Raw genomic sequence first — 16292 nt, 5'->3', positions numbered from 1 at the left:
ACCTTTTCAGTGGAAGAAAATGTTTTAATGTATAATATTTATTCATCTTTATACCAGTGTGGTCCTAAAGTACAAGTTTCAGTATTTCCCTGTGGAGGAGGGGGCCGAGGCAAGTCACCATGCAGTACTGCCTGACCTGATCCCACCTTCCTTGGAAGGCAGAGCCCCCATCATCTCAAGGAGGAGAGACGAAGCCCAGAGAAGGGCAGGAGTTGGCCCAGAATTCCAGAGCCAGTGCGTGGCGCGCTGCTCCCCTGCGGAGGCTGCTTTCCCCTCAGACATCAGGGAGATTTCTTCTTAAAACGATTTATTCCAGGGTTGGATTTTCCTCACCCTAATGTAATTGTACTTTAATCAGTAAAAAATTTCCTGTGGAACAACTGGGAGAGGTGGGGAGGAGAGAAGCCCAACTGAATGTGAATTGTTGTTTATTTGTCTCTCTTAAACAATGTTTCATGTTAAACCAGCTGCAAATGAAATGAATTGTATTATACCCATCTTGGAAAAAGAGCAGCTGATCTCATAAATTCATCGAGCTTCCTGGTTCCAAAGGCCTCTCTTAAAATAATAGTATCTCCCACTCAGTAAACACCTGCCTCCACTTAGTGGGCAGTGAAGGAATTATAACTGCAAAACCAGAATGGGTCCTCCGAGGTGGCAGGTTCTGTGCTGACCCTGACCCTGAACGGGGAAGGGGAGGCTCGTGGCTTCCCAGGACGGCGATTCCAGCCCTCCATCTCTATATGATTCCTGGACCCCAAATATCGTCTCTCAGAGAATAGGCTGCTCCTCTGTGCATATCCACTGCCCAGTGCATAGCCCACAGCTCCATTCTCAGCGCTGCTTCAGTGGCAGGTCCCTTTGTGTCACAGGCTTATCTGGGTGTAGGCTTCTCTCAGAAGTCCTAAGAAGTGGTTATGACTGGGGGCTATGGAATCAGACAGACCTGGGTTCCAGAGTGACCTTGACCAAGCCGCCTAATCTCTCTAAGCCTCAGTTTCCTCATCTATAAAATGGAAGAGGTAAGCATGACCCTCCTTGGGTTGCTGCAATGATTAAATACACATTAAAGGCTTAGCACTTGCCTGTCAATAGCGTATGTTCAATACAAAGCAGTTCGACTCCAGGAGGACAGTGTTGGATCACTGAACATTCTGACTGGGAGCCTGAGGATTTTCATTTGCATTTTCCTTTAGTTTGGCATCAAGCATTGCAAAGACGGCAGTGTTAATATAATAAACATCAGGAAGCGTGCTCGGCATTTTGCAAACCGGACTGTATCTTACCTGTCCAGGTGTGTGAGATCTCAGAAAATGACTCCAAGTCAGTCGCACTTGAATGTCGTCAGAGATGAAGCAAGTTCATCAGGTTTACCATCTCCTCAAAGCCTAGGCTGAACATTCCTCAGCCCAGGTCTCTTAACACCGGTCTGTTAGATTCTACATTAAGCAGAAAAGAAACACCTGACGTGGGTGTCACTAAATTCTATTATCTTCTGTCAGCCGTTCTCAGAAGAGGAGATGACTTTGGTCCCCAGCAGCCTGAGTTTCTGAAGGGTCTCACTAACCATCTTTATAGAGGCTTGTTTGAAACAAATGGCCTTTCACAATGTTTTTCTTTTTGCAGGTTTAGAAATCTTATTTAAATCAATGTAATGAGACACTTTGAACAAAATGTAATCATTTTCACTTCTCCATGTGTTGGAAGAAGCGGTCTCACAGCTAGAGTTGGGGTTACATGGAGCTGGGGATCCTCACACAGGCTGGCGTTTCGCTGTGTGCTCTGGCCTGTCTCAGTGCGCCATACAGGGAAGATCTTTTGGGGTCTGTATTAAGTGAATTGTACTCTGGCAGAATTAAGAGAGCTATTATTCCGCCGTGATTTTTGAAAGAGTCGGACACACCTCCAAACCAAGCGGAACCACTGGACCAGATCTCCCCCCTCATCCTCCAGGCCCCCTCGTGTCTTGAGACCAGCAGTTTTCCAGTTTTCAAGAAGGCTCTATTGAAGTGGAAGTGGAAAGTTCCCTTAAAGTTGGAGGGTTTGTGAGGTCAAGGGGAGTCTTCACGTTACCTTTTACAAGGATTTATTTATGTTTTCGTTCTAAAATTAAAAACATTTTTGTTTAAAGAATGTGTGAGCAAAGATAAAAGAAACACTTATTTCTTCTGGCCGAAGAAACCTGGTCTCTTCGTGGTTACGTGTAAAGGAGTAACTCATTGAGGAACACTTTATAAAAGAGCATCTTAACCCAGGATATCACGTGGTGGGAAATTAATATTGGAAGCATCTCTTTCACTGACCTGTGCATGAGGACGTTTGTTCAAGCTCTGAAGTCCTGCTCTCTTAGAGAAAGGTGAGAGGAGATGCAGCCCTCCTGGGGACAGGGCAGCCTTGGAAGCCCCTTATTTTGGTTCTTCTTGTGCATGGGAGGATGAGATTTTTATCTCTAGATTTCAAAGCATTAGCAAACTTATAATAGGAAATACCACCCAAGGTGGTAACTTATGTTGCTTTTTAATCTAGAAATGTTTTTAGACAGAAAGAACATGATGACTTTAAATAATCTGATCGATTTGAAGGCTGGGGAAAGGTAGAGGGGGCTGATGAGTCTCAGGGCTTCCTACTTGTCTTTCAAGTATCGAGGCTCCTTCAGACGCTACTCACGTGTGCCTCTAAATCCGTAGAATAACTGGTGTCGGAGGTCCTCTGAGCTTCAAGATTTGTTACTGGCGCAAGAAAAGGGTGTTTGGCGTGTCCCACTCAACTTGAAGTAAGGACCTTAAAGCTTAACAGCCAATAAAAAGAGTTGGTGGGGGCTTCCCTGGTGGCACAGTGGTTGGGAGTCCACCTGCCGATGCAGGGGACATGGGTTCGTGCCCTGGTCCGGGAAGATCCCACATGCCGCGGAGCGCCTGGGCCCGTGAGCCATGGCCGCTGAGCCTGTGCTTCCAGAGCCTGTGCTCCACAACGGGAGAGGCCACAACAGTGAGAGGCCTGCGTACCGCAAAAAAAAAAAAAAAAAAAAAAAAAGAGTTGGTGGAAGATGGATGCTAATTTTCGGCATAAGCTGAGCTCTGTTTCCTCATGCGAGCCTTCCCTTCCTCGTACCGTTGAGAATTGAAGAATTGCAATGGCTTTGTCTTAAGGTAGGAGAGAGGGGTGATTTTCTTAAGTCAGAGAAGGAGACAAACATGGGATTTTTTTCTTATGTAATATTTGCTGGTATTTAAGTATACTTTGGTAGCATCTTGGCTGGTGTTCAGAGATTGTTGAAATCATCTTGATTTTGAAGAGTCACTAAACGGAGCTGTTAAATTGTGCTTTGTGAATGGCATTTAGCTACAAAGTATTGGCTCTGTCTTGGCCTCGCGAACAGCACCTATTACCTGGATGTTCTCTGTCCACACCCCACCTGAGGAAAAAATCAAATTGGGTTTGCATTTCAGTGGAGGCAAAATATATTAATAATATCCTTCATTATTAAAAGACATCTCGACTGTTTATGTGGATGGACTGTGCAGGGCTTGCCCAGATGAAGGCTGGCGAGCCAAGTGCCAGAAATAAAAATGAAAACGGAGGCATTTACATGGTAGGCAACAGGAACTTCCCTGGTGGCACAGTGGTTAAGAATCCACCTGCCAATGCAGGGGACACGGGTTCACACCCTGGTCCGGGAAGATCCCACACGCCGCGGAGCAACTAAGCCCGTGCGCCACAAGTACCGAGCCCGCGCTCTAGAGCCCGCAGGCCACAACTACTGAGCCCACGTGCTGCAACTACTGAAGCCCACGTGCCACAACTACTGAGCCCGCATGACACAACTACTGAAGCCCGGGTGCCTGGAGCCCGTGCTCTGCAGCAAGGGAAGCCACTGCAGTGAGAAGCCTGCGCACAACTAGAGAAAGCTTGTGCGCAGCAACGAAGACCCAGTACAGCCAAAAATAAATAAATAAATAAAATTGAAAATAAATAAGTACATTGTAGGCAACATAGCCAATGTATCTGGTTTTCTTCTGTGTAAACCTGGTCAGATTCCAAATTGCATTTTTAAAACCCCCTTTCGTTGGAACTGTTTTACCCACCACCACTCTGTCCTTTTGAGTCCGCAGCGGCAGGCAGACCTGGGCTCAGATCCGTTCTCCAGCCTCTTTAGCAGTGTGACGGCTGAGGGTCACTTAATATTTTTTGTGTGTCGGTCTCCTTATCTGCAGAATGGGGATAATAATAACGTTGTGTAGGGTTGTCTAGAGGAGGAGAGAGCTGTGTTCATGACCACCACACAGAAGGGGCTCAGGGAGGGATGGTGTCTTTATATGCTTTAGAGAGTGTTTGCGTAGCCTTCTGACCTCAGCTCGAGCTCTCTCTTTCGGAAGCCCTTCTTGACACTCCTTTGGTACCAAGGATCTGCCTCCTCACCTGTGGCTCTCGTCAGAGCATTTACTGGCATGCTTGTTCGCACGCCCACCGCCTCTACTAGGCTACACATCCTTCAGGGAGGGCCACTAGCTCTTTGATCTTTTTTTTTTTGCAGTACACGGGCCTCTCACTGCTGTGGCCTCTCCTGTTGCGGAGAACAGGCTCCAGATGGGCAGGCTCAGCGGCCATGGCTCACGGGCCCAGCCGCTTCACGGCATGTGGGATCTTCCCGGACCGGGGCACGAACCCGTGTCCCCTGCATCGGCAGGCGGACTCTCAACCACTGCGCCACCAGGGAAGCCCTAGCTCTTTGACCTTTGTCCTCCTGCCGCTTGCTACCTCCTAAGCCGTAGGAAGTGGTGTCTGACCAGTCCGTGGACAGATGGCCATTTTGATGTCAAATGCTGTCCTTTCAGTGATGCAGAGGGTGTGGTTGTGTGAGCTGTGTGTGTGATGAGGGTGGAATGGCTTGTGGGTCTTTGTCCTGGGACCCAAACAGGGGAGGTAATAGAGAAAAATAGTACTATTGGCTTCACTGAAATTAAAATTTGCTCCCTGGGGGGTTAAAAGTGGAGAAGTATGCTGATGAAGAAGAGTGTTTTATACAACAGCAGTCTCTTTCCAAGATTATCTTCCAAATATGGCAAAATCTAGCTTCACTTGGGGGATTGTTTTGAGGCTGGAGACATGAGACCGGAAAGGCTACTTTAATAGTACAACCTGAAATGAGAAGTTTGCTTCTTATCAGTTCATGAAATCACGAGGATTCTCAAGGCCACCATCCCACTGGACAGTCTTAGAGAGGCTCTCAGGTTCTCACAAATCTGCCAGAACCCCTCTCAGAGGTTTGGGACCGAGAAGAAGGCAGGTGGGGTGTGATGGGATGGTGTGACATTCAATGCCCGATGACCTGTCCCTGCCAGTAGGTGGGTGACCTTGAGCCAGTCATTCACCTTGTTGTGTTTCCACGTCCTCTTGTATAAAACAGGGGTATCCATATAGACTTCAAGGGGGGTTCTGGGAGGATTAAGTGAATCTAAGCTCGTGAAAGGGACGTTATACATTCCAAAGTGTTATACAAATGAGTGACTATACTATGCACAATAAACTACTTGTAATTATACAGCGTTAAGCAGGGTGTGTGTGCTGGAGGGGCGTGAAGGGAGCTGGGGAATTGCCGTAATCAACATTTGGGTACATAGTCCCAACATTTGAGTGGGTAGTCCCCAAAATGTCATCAGAGACACCCCAACGCTAGCCTGTTGAGGTGGGCCATGAATGACCAAAAAAAGTAGAGGGGTGGGTGGGTAAGAAAGCAAGTGAGGGAGAATTTCATGGTAAAATAAATTCAGGAAGGGCAGTGTATTCCCTCCTGTAGGCTGAAATGCCCCTTAGCTTGTTAAAGGCCCCAAGGAGACTGTCTGTGTAACTGTTAAATTCAGTGTTTCCATACTATGGGACCCTTTTTCCATACAACACTTGGTAATATGCTCCTTTCTCTCCCCAGGAGCTAGTGTTCTTTGGAATATTTGGGGGGATGACTTGCAAAGCAGTAATAATGGTGAAGATCTATAGAGCATTTGCCCTACACCAGCCTCAGTACTTTCTTTTAACTCATATCCTCCCAGGAAGCACGATTTTTATGCCCATTTTCTGAATTAGGAAACCAAGGCTCTGAGAGGTCGTCATTTCCCAGATCACATCTTTAGTAAACACCTTGCCCTGCTGCCCTGTCTTTCACACTTGCTACCTTGTTGAATTCTTCTACAAATGATCGAACTTACGGGGCTCCTGGTTTCCAAAGTCTCCAAGCAATTGATCTTTCTGCTCACCCCTGTGCTGGTACCCATGAGAAGGTAAACTGTTGAAGCCAATCTTATGGAATATGTGATTTTGAAATGTGGAGCCTTTACAGGGCTTACCTGTGTGACCAAGAGAAACGGGTAATTGCCGTTTTTAGCTTTAACACTTCCATATTTATACAGCTGACCTCAGGACTTTTCAGATACTCTGTAGTTGCTTCCAACTGGTTTTCTGTTTCTTATTTTCATTCTGCCCCCCACAGCTGAATGTCTTCATCTGTTTCAATAGGTGCATGACAACAACAGGGGTAGCTGTTACAAAGCACTAATCCAGAGACGCAGCTCAGGCATCCTCGTTCAGCATGGCAGGAGGGGGGCCCAGGACTCTTTATTTCAACAAACCCCTCGGTGGTTCTAATGTGATTGTCCACAGAACACGTGTCATTTCTTGGTTTTCATTTAACCTCTGAGTGTAGGGACCTGCAACCTGAGGTGAGAAGTATCTTTCCAGGTTGAGGCAGAAACAGATTTCCTCTCAGGGTTCAATTGGAGACACATTAACGAAGAGAAGAGTTATGGAGGTTGGTTAGAGTGAAGAGGGGCCGTTGAGGCTGTAACCCAGGGGCTGTAACAGCGGAATCAAGAGGGGTTCCCGTGGAAGCAGGAGTCACGGGGGAGCTGCAGTGGTGCGGGGCTGCAGCCATGGCCAGAGCCGTGGTGCTGAAGTTGGAAGGGAGCAGGGAAGAAATACCCCAAGTTCTCTCTTTCCCACCACCTGCTATCTTGCTGGTGTCTTCCATGTGCTGAACTAAGCGAAAGCCAGAGTGCAAGGGAGACCCATGGTACAACCTTCAGGGGTCACACGGCAAGGTAGATGGGCTTAGGAAGTGGATCGGGGTTAGGGTAGAAGTAGGGGAGGAGGAACAGTGAATAACCAGAAAACACTAATTTGAAACATTAATTGAAATTAACATCAACGGAAAGCCTACCATGTGCTTCACTTGTATCTACGGTGTTAGGGATTCAGACACGGTACCCAGTTCCTGCCCTTCAAAGGACCCACAGTCTAGAAAGGGGAGCCCAGCATGAACAAATAAAGTTCAGTGTAGTGTCACAGGGTAACTGTATCTTAGGAATTATAGGAATTAAGCTGATATCAGTGATCCAAGATAGATTTCTGGAAGCAATCATTTGTTCTCCAGAACGGAGGTTAGCAGAGACAGAGAGTAAATATTTCAGACTTATGGGCTGTCGGGGCTCTGTCTCAACTACGCAGCTCCACCGCTATAACATGGGAGCAGCCATAGACAATACATCAACGAAGAGGCATGACTGTGTTGCAATAAAACTTTATTTACAAAAAGAGGCTTCAGGCTGAATTTGGCCCATAATTTGCCAATCCGTGCTCTAACATAAACCATGCCACAGAAATATCTTAAGAGGTGCCCAGAACAGAGATGGGTAGCACTGGTAACTCGTGGTATGAAACCGCGGAATTATTACTGGAATTAATACATTAGTCACCAGCAATTTGTTTATTGTGTCTTTTATGAGAAAAGGGAAGTAGGTTTGGATATTAGAGATCGGGGAAAGGAAGACATTTGCAGTGGAAATGATTTTCAGCAGATGATGGGTATTATGGGAAACGTGAATAAACCAGATTCTTCTTCCTGATGTCTTACATCAGCATACTCACCACTAACACTGTACAAAAAGAAGTAAAACAGCATATCCGCATCATTGGCTGGCAGTGATGTTCTCCCACGCTGTGCTGTGAGAGCGCATTAGAAGGTGCCAGAGTTTTATATGACTGCGTTGCTGTGAGATTGAACAGTGGTTTCACTTTCCATTGGGTTTAATAAGTATCTCTTTCCTTCAGATGTTAAACGAATTTTCGCATTGTGCACGCTAGGAAAAAAAAGATTAAAAATATACCCATTCTGAACAACTGATGTTCTCCTGCTATTGTGACAGAAAACAGAACAGATGGTTTGCGGACATGGCACCAGGGGAACTTGTAGCTCGTTACAGCAGGAGAATAGATAGAACCCAGAGGAGAGGGCTCTCACCAGCTTTTATAGTTGAAGCTTTTAATTTTTTAACTTGGAATTGATTTTTATCATTCACCAGAAACTAAAGGTGGCAAGCAAGGATCTCTGCTAAAACAGTGACACAAGGTTGCTTGCTACCTCTGGCCTTTGTTGGGGTTTTGGTTATTAGAACAATGAAATAACAGCCACAACAGTTGGTTTTTCTCCTGTTTTGCTCTCTTCTCCTAGCTGGGTTTCTGAACCTTTTTACTTAAGATGGTAGGGTCCTGGAGTCCAGGACTGAAAGGCACCGTGAGGACTGCGCCGGGTACCCAGAACAGCCCCAGTCATCCCAGCTGCCTTTTTAGGGCTGAGTTGTCTGACACAGTGGTCATCACATTTCTTTCCCGGTGGACTCTCTAAAGCTATGGCGTCCAGTATGCCAGCCATGAGCTCCGTGTGGCTATAAAGCCCTGAAATGTGGCTTGTACTAATTGAGATGCTGTAAATGTAAAATACAGATTTTTAAAACTTAATATGAAAAAATAATGTAAAATATCTCGTTAGTAATTCTTTATATTGCTCATGCATTGAGATAATGTTTATGATGTATTTAGATAAACTAAGAAAGAAAGTACCCTAGAGAAACACTTGCACTTATGCCATGACATAAGACAAAATGTTTTCATTCTATGTATATCGTCATTATGTTGTACACCCTAAATTATGTTATATGTCGATTGTATCTCTCTCTTGCTTTTTTTTAGTGACCAAACCGTACAAAAAGTCATTTTATTTTATTTTTTCCTTTTCTGACTCTTGACTGAGTCTATTGCTTTTTTTAAAAAAACATCTTTATTAGAGTATAATTGCTTTACAGTGGTATGTTAGTTTCTGCTTTATAACAAAGTGAATCAGCTATACATATATCCCCATATCTCCTCCCTCTTGAGCCTCCCTCCCACCCTCCCTATCCCACCCCTCTAGGTGGTCACGGAGCACTGAGCTGATCTCCCTGTGCTATGCGGCTGCTTCCCACTAGCTATCTATTTTATATTTGGTAGCGTGTATATGTCCATGCCACTCTCTCACTTCGTCCCAGCCTACCCTTCCCCCTCCCTGTGTCCTCAAGTCCATTCTCTACATCTGTGTCTTTATTCCTGTCCTGCCCCTAGGTTCTTCGGAACCATTTGTTTTTTAGATTCCACATATATGTGTTAGCATACAGTATTTGTTTTACTCTTTCACTCTCTATGACAGACTCTAGGTCCATCCACCTCACTACAAATAACTCAATTTCATTTCTTTTCATGGCTGAGTAATATTTCATTGTATATATGTGCCACATCTTCTTATCCATTCATCGATTGATGGACACTTAGGTTGCTTCCATTGTTCTATTGTAAATAGAACTGCAGTGAACATTGTGGTACATGACTCTTTTTGAATTATGGTTTTCTCAGGGTATATGCCCAGTAGTGGGATTGCTGGGTCGTACGGTAGTTCTATTTGTAGTTTTTTAAGGAACCTCCATACTGTTCTCCATAGTGGCTGTATCAATTTACATTCCCACCAACAGTGCAGAGGGTTCCCTTTTCTCCACACCCTCTCCAGCATTTATTGTTTCTAGATTTTTTGATGATGGCCATTCTGACTGGCGTGAGGTGATACCTCATTGTAGTTTTGATTTGCATTTCTCTAATGATTAATGATGTTCAGCGTCCTCTCATGTGTTTGTTGGCAACCTGTATATCTTCTTTGGAGAAACGTCTATTTAGGTCTTCTGCTTATTTTTGGATTTGGTTTTTTGTGTCTTTGATATTGAGCTGCTTGTAAATTTTGGAGATTAATCCTTTGTCAGTTGCTTCATTTGCAAATATTTTCTCCCATTCTGAAGGTTGTCTTTTCGTCTTGTTTATGGTTTCCTTTGCTGTGCAAAAGTTTTAGGTTTCATTAGGTCCCATTTGTTTATTTATGTTTTTATTTTCATTTCTCCAGGAGGTGGCTCAAAAAGGATATTGCTGTGATTTATGTCATAGAGTGTTCTGCTTATGTTTTCCTCTAAGAGTTTTATAGTGTCTGGTCTTACATTTAGGTCTTTAATCCATTCTGAGTTTATTTTTGTGTATGGTGTTAGGGAGTGTTCTAATTTCATTCTTTTACATGTAGCTGTCCAGTTTTCCCAGCACCACTTATTGAAGAGGCTGTCTTTTCTCCATTGTATATTCTTGCCTCCTTTACCAAAGATAAGGTGACCATATGTGCGTGGGTTTATCTCTGGGCTTTCTATCCTGTTCCATTGATCTATATTTATGTTTTTGTGCCAGTACCATACTGTCTTGATGACTGTAGCTTTGTAGTATAGTCTGAAGCCCAGGCGTCTGATTTTTCCAGCTCCGTTTTTCTTTCTCAAGATTGCTTTGGCTATTTGGGGTCTTTTGTGTTTCCATACAAATTGTGAAATTTTTTGTTCTAGTTCTGTGAAAAATGCCATTGTTAGTTTGATAGGGATTGCATTGAATCTGTAGATTTCTTTGGGTAGTGTAGTCATTTTCACCATGTTGATTCTTCCAATCCAAGAACATGGTATATCTCTCCATCTATTTGTATCATCTTTAATTTCTTTCATCAGTGTTGTATAGTTTTCCACATTCAGGTCTTTTGTCTCCTTAGGTAGGTTCATTCCTAGGTATTGGTATTTGATTCTTTTTGTTGCAGTGGTAAATGGGAGTGTTTCCTTAATTTCTCTTTCAGATTTTTCATCATTAGTGTATAGGAATGCAAGAGATTTCTGTGCATTAATTTTGTATCCTACTACTTTTTGTATCCTGCTACCAAATTCATTGATTAGCTCTAGTAGTTTTCTGGTAGCATCTTTAGGATTCTCTACGTATAGTATCATGTCATCTGCAAACAGTGACAGCTTTAAATCTCCTTTTCCGATTTGGATTCCTTTCATTTCTTTTTCTTCTCTGATTGCTGTTGCTAAAACTTCCAAAACTATGTTGAATAATAGTGGTGAGAGTGGACACCTTGTCTTGTTCCTGATCTTGGAGGAAAAGGTTTCAGTATGTCACCTTTGAGAATGATGTTGCATGTGGGTTTGTCATATATGGCCTTTACTATGTTGAGGTAAGTTCCCTCTATGCCTACTTTCTGGAGGGTTTTTTTAATCATAAATAGGTGTTGAATTTTGTCAAAAGCTTTTTCTGCATCTATTGAGATGATCGTATGGTTTTTCTCCTTCAAGTTGTTAATATGTTGTATCACACTGATCGATATAGGTATATTGAAGAATCCTTGCATTCCTGGGATAAACCCCACTTGATCCTGGTGTATGACGTTTTTAATGTGCTGTTGGATTCTGTTTGCTAGTATTTTGTTGAGGATTTTTGCATCTGTGTTCATCAGTGATATTGGGCTGTAGTTTTCTCTTTTTGTTACATCTTTGTCTGGTTTTGGTATCAGGGTGATGGTGGCCTCGTAGAATGAGCTGGGGAGTGTTCCTCCCTCTGGTCTATTTTGGAAGAGTTTGGGAAGGATAGGTGTCAGCTCTTCTCTAAATGTTTGGTAGAATTCGCCTGTGAAGCCATCTGGTCCTGGGCTTTTGTTTGTTAGAAGACTTTTAATCATAGTCTCAATTTCAGTGCTTTTGATTGGTCTGTTTATATATTCTATTTCTTCTTGGTTCGGTCTTGGAAGGTTGTGCTTTTCTAAGAATTTGTCCATTTCTTCCAGGTTGTCCGTTTCATTGGCATATAGTTGCTTGTAGTAATCTCTCATGATCCTTCGTATTTCTGCAGTGTCAGTTGTTTGTTCTCCTTTTTCATTTCTAAGTCTATTGATTTGAGTCTTCTCCCTTTTCTTCTTGATGAGTCTGGCTAATGGTTTATCAATTTTATCTTCTCAAAGAACCAGCTTTTAGTCTTATTGACCTTTGCTATTGTTTTCTTCATTTCTTTTTCATTTATTTCTGATCTGATCTTTATGATTTCTTTCCTTCTGCTTACTCTGAGGTTTTTTTGTTCTTCTTTCTCTAATTGCTTTAGGTATAAGGCTAGGTTGCTTATTTGAGATGTTTCTTGTTCCTTGAGGTAGGACTGTATTGCTGTAAACTTTCCTCTTAGAACTGCTTTCGCTGTATCCCATAGGTTTTGGGTCATTGTGTTTTCATTGTCATTTGTTTCTAGGTATTTTCTGATTTCCTCTTTGATTTCTTCAGTGATCTCTTGGTTATTAAGTAGTGTATTGTTTAGCCTCCTTGTGTTTGTATGTTTTACAGATATTTTCCTGTAATTGATATCTAGTCTCATAGTGTTGTGGTTGGAAAAGATACTTGATACAATTTCAGTTTTCTTAAACTTACCAAGGCTTGATTTGAGACCCAAGATATGATCTATCCTGGAGAATGTTCCATGAGCACCTGAGAAGAAAGTGTATTCTGTTGTTTTTGGATGGAATGTCCTATAAATATCAATTAAGTCCAATTTGTTTAATGTATCATTTAAAGCTTGTGTTTCCTTATTTATTTTCATTTTGAATGATCTGTCCATTGGTGAAAGTGAGGTGTTAAAGTCCCCTACTCTGACTGTGTTAGTGTCAATTTCCCCTTTCATGGCTGTTAACATTTGCCTTATGTATTGAGGTGCTCCTGTGTTGGGTGCATAAATATTTACAATTGTTACATCTTCTTCTTCGATTGATCCCTTGATCATTATATAGTGTCCTTCTCTGTCTCTTGTAATAGTCTTTATTTTAAAGTCTATTTTGTCTGCTATGAGAATTGCTACTCCAGCTTTCTTTTGATTTCCATTTGCATGGAATATCTTTTTCCGTCCCCTCACTTTCAGTCTGTATGCGTCCCTATGTCTGAAGTGTCTCTTGTAGACAGCATATATGTGGGTCTTGTTTTTGTATCTGTTCAGCCAGTCTGTGTCTTTTGGTTGGAGCATTTAATCCATTTACATTTAAGGTAGTTATTGATATGTTTGTTCCTATTACCATTTTCTTAATTGTTTTGGGTTAGTTTTTGTAAGTCTTTTCCTTCTCTTGTGTTTCCTGCCTAGATAAGTTCCTTTAGCATTTGTTGTAAAGCTGTTTTGGTGGTGCTGAGTTCTGTTAGCTTTTGCTTGTCTGTAAAGTTTTTTATTTATCCGTCAAATCTGAATGAGATCCTTGCTGGGTAGAGTGAGTTTGGCTGTAGGTTTTTCCCTTTCATCACTTTGAATATGTCCTGCCACTCCCTTCTGGCTTTCAGAGTTTCTGCTGAAAGATCAGCTGTTAACCTTATGGGGATTCCCTTATATGTTATTTGTTGTTTTCCCTTGCTGCTTTTAATATTTTTTCTTTGCATTTAATTTTTGATAGTTTGATTAATATGTGTCTTGGCATGTTTCTCCTTGTGGATTTATCCTGTATGGGACTCTCTGTGCTTCCTGGACTTGATTGACTATTTCCTTGCCCATGTTAGGGAAGTTTTCAACTATAATCTCTTCAAGTATTTTCTCAGTCCCTTTCTTTTTGTCTTCTTCTTCTGGGACCCCTATAATTCTAACGTTGGTGCATTTAATGTTGTCCCAGAGGTCTCTGAGACTGTCCTCAATTCTTTTCATTCTTTTTTCTTTATTCTGCTCTGTGGTAGTTATTTCCACTATCTTATCTTCCACATCACTTCTCCGTTCTTCTCCTTCAGTTATTCTACTATTGATTCCTTCTGGAGAATTTTTAATTTCATTTATTGTGTTGTTCATCATTGTTTGTTTCATCTTTAGTTCTTCTAGGTCCTTGTTAAACCTTTTTTGTATTTTCTCCATTCTATTTCCCAGATTTTGGATCATCTTTACTATCATTACTCTGAATTCGTTTTCAGGTAGACTGCCTATTTCCTCTTCATTTGTTTGGTCTGGTGGGTTTTTACCTTGCTCCTTCACCTGCTGTATGTTTCTCTGTCTTCTCATTTCGCTTAACTTACTGTGTTTGGGAATCTCCTTTTTGCAGGCTGCAGGTTCGTAGTTCCCATTGTTTTTGGTGTTTGCCCCCAGTGGCTAAGATTGGTTCAGTGGGTTGTGTAGGCTTCCTGGTGGAGGGGACTGGTGCTTGTGTTGTGGTGGATGAGGCTTGTTCTTGTCTTTGTGGTGGGTAGGACTGCATCTGGTGGTGTGTTTCGGGGTGTCTGTGGTCTTATTATGATTTTAGGCAGCCTCTCTGCTAATGGGTGGGGTTGTGTTCCTATCTTGCTAGTTGCTTGGCGTAGGGTGTCCAGCACTGGAGCTTGCTGGTCGTTGAGTGGAGCTGGGTCTTAGCGTTGAGATGGAGATCTCTGGGAGAGCTTTCACTGTTTGATATTACATGGAGCTGGGAGGTCTCTGGTGGACCAGTGTCCTGAACTCGGCTCTCCCACCTCAGAGGCACAGCCCTGACACCCAGCCAAAGCACCAAGACCCTGTCAGCCACACGGCTGCTAGTGTTGGAGGGTCTCCTGCAGAGGCGGGGTGTGGCTGTGGCTCACCGCGGGGACAAGGACACTGGCAGCAGACGTTCTGGGAAATACTTGGCATTTCTTGGCATGAGCCCTCCCGGAGTTGACCATTAGCCCTACCAAAGAGCCTCGTCAATTATATCTCAATTAAAGGAGGGAGACAAAAATGTCCATTGAATTATTACTTTTAGTAGTAAAATACTAGAGCTAAAAAAGATAAAATAGATTATTAAAATTAATTTCACCCGTTTGCTTCTTACTTTTTTTAATGTTAATGACATACTTGGCTCACATTGTTTCTATTGAATAATCCTGCTATAAAAGGTTTTTCAAAAACCATATATTTGCCTTTTTCCAATTTTAAGAGGACATTTAAATTTTTATCATAAATTTGAATGAATTTTTTGTTAATAGGCAGTAGAAAATGGTAAACATGATATGGAATGAAATAAGATGGTGATTGACTATAGTTAGAATAAATATTAGATATCATTTGATAAAATCTGAATTGTTAGAGTCTATATTTATTAAAGTACAAGAGTTCTGATATAAATTATGTAAAATTTTTATCCTTAGGTTTTATGCAGTTTATTTTTAAAAATCTGGTAACCTCGCAGAACATTCCAGCTACATTTAAAGCGATCAGCATCATTGACCTTTATTGCTCTGGCTTTTCTGAATTCAGAGCATCTTAACGCAGGCCAAAGTACTCTGTTCCTACTGCCAAGCTTCTCCTTTAACGGAAATATGTGAAAAAAGAGAACAATCAAAGCTCATAGTTTATGGTGCCTTAATATACCAATAAAGGAGGCTTCTCCAAAACCAGTATTTTGATTTGTCTCTTTAGTGATCATAAGACGACTAAGGGGCAGTAGATGGGTAAAGGAGATTGGCTGTATCGAGTGCAGGCTCACTCTCAGGCGGATGAGTAGAGTAGTGAGTGACAGAGATGTTGAGCATCTGTCCCATGCCTATGCAGGTTCGGTCCAGGGGTTCACCAGTTTGAAGTCCCCTGATTCATGACGAGCCACTGGTAGAAGAAAGAAGCCTTTGCCCTCCTTGTTAAGCCACTCCAGAAGGCCTATGATAATATGCAAGAAAACAATGCAATCCAAGCAATTCTTGTCACATGAGGATGTGTGCTCCCAGAAGTCAATGCTGTTGTTTGGAGATGGCTCAGCTCTTTGAGGGTGGTCCACACACTCCTCAAGCAGTGCAATTATGTTTTAAAAAGTCACAAAAATGAGATGACTGCCTAACCTCAGTCCCCATCATCTAATGCCAGCCAATGACTAAAGCACTGTTTGGTGGATAACTTTCTCCACATCCTTTCAGCCTGTTGGGAAGAGCTGCTGGTCCAGAGCCTAGAGTGAACTAATGACATGACTGCTCTTACTGTTTGACAGAAGGTTCAGATGTTGACTGCGATACTCTCTATAGGCAATTGCCTTTGTCAGTGGTCCTTCAGAGGTCTAGGAGGGGTAACAAGAAACTAGGACACTGATTCTGTGCCCTCCAGGAGTTTATATTTTAGTTACAGGTTGGAGAGACACCTCTTTTTCT

At 42.6% G+C, this 16292-nt stretch overlaps 1 protein-coding gene across 2 annotated transcripts in view; it reads left to right on the top strand.

Moving 5' to 3' along the window:
• The window catches only part of ARID5B (AT-rich interaction domain 5B), a 184588-nt gene that overhangs the window by 64373 nt on the left and 103923 nt on the right, over positions 1-16292 (top strand). The window contains exon 4 of one of the 2 annotated variants that reach the window (XM_065894448.1): positions 5836-5844. The exons of the other annotated variant lie outside the window; for it this stretch is intronic. Within the exon in view, the coding sequence (XP_065750520.1) occupies positions 5836-5844 (9 nt within the window). The remainder of the gene's footprint in view (positions 1-5835; positions 5845-16292) is intronic. 2 annotated transcript variants of the gene reach the window in all.

This window comes from Phocoena phocoena, chromosome 16 (genome assembly GCF_963924675.1).
Source record: "Phocoena phocoena chromosome 16, mPhoPho1.1, whole genome shotgun sequence".
Classification (NCBI taxonomy): Eukaryota; Metazoa; Chordata; class Mammalia; order Artiodactyla; family Phocoenidae; genus Phocoena; species Phocoena phocoena.
The sequence above is the reverse complement of the archived record's forward strand: the minus strand, read 5'-3'. Positions and strand labels throughout refer to the sequence as shown.